General features: G+C 47.2%; 1 protein-coding gene across 1 annotated transcript; it reads left to right on the top strand.

The window, feature by feature from the left end:
- The first annotated feature begins 3,513 nt into the window (after positions 1–3,513).
- LOC141049096 (histone H2A type 1) lies at positions 3,514–3,961 on the top strand. Its single transcript, XM_073545237.1, has one exon. The coding sequence runs from the start codon at positions 3,545–3,547 to the stop codon at positions 3,935–3,937; it is 393 nt and encodes a 130-aa protein (XP_073401338.1). The 5' UTR covers positions 3,514–3,544; the 3' UTR covers positions 3,938–3,961.
- Positions 3,962–6,269: the final 2,308 nt, after the last annotated feature.

Below are 6,269 nucleotides of genomic sequence, written 5' to 3' on the forward strand. Positions count from 1 at the left end.
GTGAGAGGGATCGGATGAAAGTTTCAATGCGTGGGATCGAATACTCTTATCATAAAGATCCTGGATTTTAGGCAGGGGGGAGCCTATAATTCTCTCTGCTGTTCTGAAAGTCCTTTGTAAGCGGAGTTTGTCATGCGCAGTGGCTCCCCCATACCAGACTATCAGAGAGGAACAAATCACAGATCTGATGACAGCATTAAAGAATAAGATCAGCAGATTCTTAGACAAACCATATCTTTTCAGCTGACGCAGGAAGAACATCCTCTGTTGTGCTTTTCTTATAACAGCATCCACGTTTTTCCCCCATTTAAGATCATGAGAGATGATAACACCAAGGAATTTGGTCTCTGTGACCCTAAGAACCACTTCGTCATGGATGTAGATTGGAAGTATCTCATGTTGATCTTTCCTAAAAACCACAACCATCTCAGCAGTTTTTTTAGTGTTGAGTACAAGATTATTGGCTTTACACCAGTTACATATTCTTTCCACCTCACTCCGATACAAGTCTTCAGCATTTCCCCTGATGAGACCAATCAGTGTCATATCATCGGCAAATTTCAAGATTTTTACTGAGTCTGCTGAAGAGATGCAATCATTCGTATAGAGAGAAAACAGTAACGGGGACAAAACACACCCCTGAGGTGCCCCGATGTTTGTGACCAAGGTGTCCGAAGTGAATGGTCCAACTTTTACACTCTGTATCCTGGCTGTCAGGAAGTTATAAATCCACAAGCATAAGTTGAGAGGGACTCCAAGAGCTACCATTTTCTTATGAAGTAAATTCGGATCAATGGTATTGAACGCTGAGCTAAAGTCAATGAAAAGAATCCGGACATATGAGTGCCGCTCATCTGTATGATCCAAAATGTACTTCAGTGCCAGATTGACAGTGTCGTTTGCCGAACGATTCTCCTTATAGGCAAACTGAAGCGGGTCCCATAGCTTCTGCGTGAATTTTATCAGGTGGGACATCATAATTCTTTCGAAGACTTTCATAGCTACAGATGTGAGTGCTACTGGTCTATAGTCGTTCAACTCAGAGGATCCCACTTTCTTGGGGACAGGGATAATTGTGGAATTTTTCCAACACTGAGGTACAACGCACTCTTTCAGTGACACATTGTATATATTTGTCAGTATAGGGGCAAGCTGGGTAGCACATACTTTCAGACACATTGGAGATACACCATCAGGGCCAGGTGCCTTTTTGACCTTAAGTCCCTTCAGGATGCGTATCACCTCTGCCTCGGAGATCACTACTTGGGTGTTGCACAATGAATGATCTTTATATGAACAGACTGAGGAGCTTAGAGATGAATAGCCACTGTGTGTAGAGCTTGCCTCAAATCTGCAGTAGAATTCATTTAACTCTGCTGCCAGACTTCTGCTGGGGTTCACTATAGTGGGGTGGCTTTTATAATTGGTGACCTCTCTTAATCCTCTCCATGCAGATCTAGTATCTTTTGATGAGAACCTTTCCTCCAGAATCTTTGCATACTCGTGTTTGGCTAACTTGATCTCTTTAGATAGCGAGTTCCTAAGTTTCTTGAATTCAGTAATATCGCCTGCTTTATAAGCCTCCTCTTTTCTCTTACGGATCAACCTGACTTTATTTGTAAACCACGGCTTGTTGTTTCCCCGAAAGTGGACAGATTTGGATGGAATAAACGTGTCTTCACAAAAACGGATATATGAGGACACTGCATCAACCCATTCATCCAGACCCGAGCATGTTTCCTGGAATACCTCCCAGTCCGTGCATTCAAAGCATGCTTGCAGTTGCAATTTTGCCTCCCCAGACCATGTCTTCTTTGTATAAACTGTAGGTTTGGATGTTTTCAACCTTTGCCTGTAGGCTGGAATTAAATGAATTAGACAATGATCTGAAAAGCCCACTGGTGCTCTCCTCACTGCCCTGTAGGCCCCTTTTAAGACAGTATAGCAGTGATCAAGCGTATTGTTCTCTCTCGTGAAGCAGTTTATATGTTGAGTAAATTTGGGGAGATCCAGGTTGAGTTTTCCTTTGTTAAAGTCCCCCATTACGATCACAAATGCTTCAGGAGATCCTTTCTCCCATTCTGATATTTTGCAAGCTAATTCACCAATAGCAGCTTTAACAGATGCTTGAGGGGGAATATATACTGCAACCAGAACCATAGATGAAAACTCTCTTGGAGAGTAAAATGGTCTACAATTGAGTGCAAGGTACTCTAGATCTGGAGAGCAACCTTTTCCCAGTATGTTAACATCACAGCACCAGCTACTGTTGATGTAGAGACATACCCCACCCCCCCCTTTGTTTACCTGAAGCTACACAATCACGGTCAGCTCTGTAGATAACAAAACCAGGTAGATCCAGACTACAATCAGGGATGGTGTCATTCAACCAGGTCTCAGTAAAACAAAGAGCAGCTGAATTGGCCATATCAGATCTCATGTTACAAAGTAAGTTCAGTTCCTCCATTTTGTTAGATAAGGAACGGACATTAGCCAAGTGGAGTGAAGGAAGAGCTGTTCTGAACCCTCTCCTCCGAAGGCGTGCCAGGACTCCTCCTCTCCTACCTCTCTTGCAGTACACCTCCACAGGTTTCACAGAAGTAATGGATTTTATGTACTCAATTGTTGAATTAGCAATCATGCTCCAAGAAGGGGAGTCCATGAGAAATTGCAGATGATTCCAGAATAATAAATCATCCCTTGAAATCATAAGAGTAGGTTTACAGAGTGCAGTGGCCATGACTACACTCAGCTTGTAGCTATAAAGACTGAACAGTCACAGCTTAGCAGAGTTAAATGTACAACTTTCCATAAAGGGTGCTCCCAGCACTGCTGGGGGGGAGGGCATGGGTGCAACAAGACAGGGACATCAGGGGACACGCCAACAGTCAGTCCAAACCTGCCCAGCTCACCCTTTCAGCTCCACCTGGATCACAAGATCTCCAGAACATCTCCAGCACCGCACACTCCACCAGCTTTCCTATCCCGGGATCATCTGCATGCTGGAAGGTACAAGGCAGGTAGCCAGCAGCTTCACTCTCTCCCAGCTGAAACCAGGCACGGAGCTCCACGAGGACAGAAAGACACTGGTCCCAGCTGGTCGCAGTCTCCACACTACTCCCAGCTCTGCCGAATCCTGTAGCCCTACAGCTCCATGTGGACCACAAGATCTCCAGAACAACTCCAGCACCGCACACTCCACCAGGTTTCCTATCCTGGGATCATCTGCATGCTGGAAATGGGTACAAGGCAGGCAGCCAGCAGCTTCACTCTCTCCCAGCTGAATCCAGGCACGGAGCTCCACGAGGACAGAAAGACACCGGTCCCAGCTGATCGCAGTCTCCACACTACTCCCAGCTCTGCCGAATCCTGTAGCTACGCAATGGTGAGTGAACCAAAGGGAGAATTAACAATTAAACGGGGTAAAAAACTAAAAAACTCAGGAGCCTCATGCCAGAGCAGCCATCTCTCGGCGCTCCTCCTCCTTCTCTCTTAAAAATTTTTTAAGAGCATTCTCTATCTGCTGATAACTGTGAGCGCAGTGATGTCTGGACGCGGCAAACAAGGAGGGAAGGTCCGTGCTAAAGCCAAGACCCGCTCATCCCGGGCAGGACTGCAGTTCCCGGTTGGTCGTGTGCACAGACTTCTCCGCAAGGGTAACTATGCTGAGAGGGTGGGCGCCGGAGCTCCGGTCTATCTGGCCGCTGTGCTGGAGTATCTGACCGCTGAGATCCTGGAATTAGCCGGTAATGCCGCCCGGGACAACAAGAAGACCCGCATCATCCCCCGACACCTGCAGCTGGCCGTGCGCAATGATGAGGAGCTGAACAGGCTGCTGGGTGGGGTGACCATCGCCCAGGGGGGCGTCCTGCCCAACATCCAAGCCGTGCTGCTGCCCAAGAAGACCGAGAGCAGCAAGTCCAGCAAGAGCAAGTGAGCGCTGCCACCGACCCCGTATCATCCACACAACCCACAATCCACACAATTTTTAAGGGACTCCCTTAAAAATTGTGGCTATTGACTCTACACCTCTCACTAAGGATGGTCTCCATTTAATTTCTAAAGAATTCGCCCTCAGGGTGGGGGCCCTACACCAGGAGCGTATGTCATGCTTTGTTTTGGATAACCTCCCTGCTGGCCTGGTGTTAGGGTTTCCCTGGTTGCAACGGCATAACCCAGTTATTGACTGGGGGTCCCGGGATATTGTTAAATGGGGACCTGGTTGTTCTGAAAATTGTCTTGCTACTGTGTCTATGTAATCCGTCAGTCTGGAGGGTATTCCGAAGTACCTGAAGGATTTTGAGGATGTATTCTCCGAAAAGGTGGCTGAGGTTCTACCACCACACCGCCCATTCGATTGTGCCGTGGATCTTGTTCCCGGTGTCGAATTGCCCAAAGCCCAGCTGTACAATCTCTCTGGCCCTGAGCGGGCTGCTATGAAGGAATAAATCTCTGAGAGCCTCCGTAAAGGGCATATACAGCCATCTGTCTCTCCCATGGCAGCGGGGTTCTTTTCTGTGAAAAAAAGGATGGTGGTTTACGCCCATGCCTCGATTTTCGAGAACTGAATAAAATAACCATAGAAAAAGCTTAACATCTCCCACTGATACCTCATTTGTACAAGCAATTGTCGGGGGCCAGGTGGTTCACCAAGTTGGACCTCAGGGGAGCATACAATCTCATCCGTATGTGGGAGATGGATGAATGGAAAACTGCGTTTCTCACCTCTGAGGGGCTGTTTGAAAATTTGGTTATGCCCTTTGGTTTGACTACCGCACCAGCGGTATTCCAGAATTTCATTAACCATGTTTTTTCTGATTTTATTGGACGCTTTGTAGTTGTTTATCTTGACGATATACTCATATATTCATCTGATAGACAAAGTCATATGGGTCATCTTCATGCGGTTCTCCAGAGGCTCAGGGAGAACTCACTCTTTGCCAAATTGGAGAAATGTTCATTTTTTACTCAAGAATTGTCCTTTCTAGGGGTCATACTATCCGCTGAGGGGTTTTGTATGGACCCTAGGAAGGTACAGGCCATTGTGGATTGGGTGCAACCCAGAGATCTCAAGGGTCTTCAGCGATTTCTGGGTTTCGTCAATTATTATAGAAAATTCATCAAGGGGGTTCTCTCAAGTGGTCAAACCTCTCACTGATCTCACCCAAAATGGGGCGGATCTCAAAAACTGGTCAGCTCCAGCTGTGGCGGCGTTTTCTTTGTTAAAAGAACGTTTCATGACTGCTCCGGTACTGGTGCAACCTGACTTGTCTAAACCATTCATCGTGGGAGTGGGGGCTGTGTTGTCCCAGGGGCCCACCACATTAACTTAAGACCCTGTGCCTTGTTTTCTAAAAAATTTTCCTGTGCTGAAAGGAATTATGATGTGGGTAACCAAGAGTTGTTGGCCATTAAATTGGCTTTTGAAGAATGGAGGCATTTTTTGGAGGGGGCTGTCCATCGTATCACTGCCATTACAGATCACAAGAACCTGTCTTACATCGAATCTGCCAAACGTCTGACTCAGAGACAGGCAAGGTGGTCACTTTTTTTTTCCCGATTTCAGTTTTTCCATCACTTTCCGACCAGGTTCCAAGAATGTGAAGGCGGATGCCTTGTCTCGCAGCCTAGATCCGGGATCGCCTCCTTCCTCCATTCTTCAGCGCGGGGTGGTGGTGGCTGTGGTGTCCCCGAGATTGGAGCAGGAGATTCGTGAGGGCCAATCTCTTGCTCCTCTGTCCATACCTGAAAATAAGCTCTTTGTGCCTGTCCAGTATCGGTTAAGGGTGCTTCGGGAGTTCCACGACTCAGCTCTGAGTGGGCATCCTGGAATCTCGGCCACTCGTAAAGCCATCACTAGGCTGTTCTGGTGGCCCTCGTTGACTTCTGACGTCACTGGTTTTGTGCCCGCGCTAAAGTCTCCACAACCGGCCGGCCAGGAAATTGGTGCCACTGCCAATTCCGGATAGACCGTGGACTCACCTGTCCATGGATTTCATCACCGATCTCCCACCCTCTAATGGCAAAACCGTGATCTGGGTAGTTGTGGATAGGTTCAGTAAACGAGCACATTTTGTACCTTTAATGGGCCTTCCTAATGTTGAGACTCTATCTAAGCTAGTCATTGAACATGTGATTCAGTTGCATGGTGTGCCTGTCAGTATGGTGTTTGATAGAGGGGTGCAATTCGTGGCAAAATTCTGGAGAGCTTTTTGTAAAAGGCTGGGCTTCAGACTGACCTTTTCATCGGCTTACCATCCCGAGACCAA

The sequence above is a fragment of the Dendrobates tinctorius genome, unplaced genomic scaffold (assembly GCF_039654945.1).
Source record: "Dendrobates tinctorius isolate UK_male_01 unplaced genomic scaffold, ASM3965494v1 ptg000143l, whole genome shotgun sequence".
NCBI classification, from domain to species: Eukaryota; Metazoa; Chordata; class Amphibia; order Anura; family Dendrobatidae; genus Dendrobates; species Dendrobates tinctorius.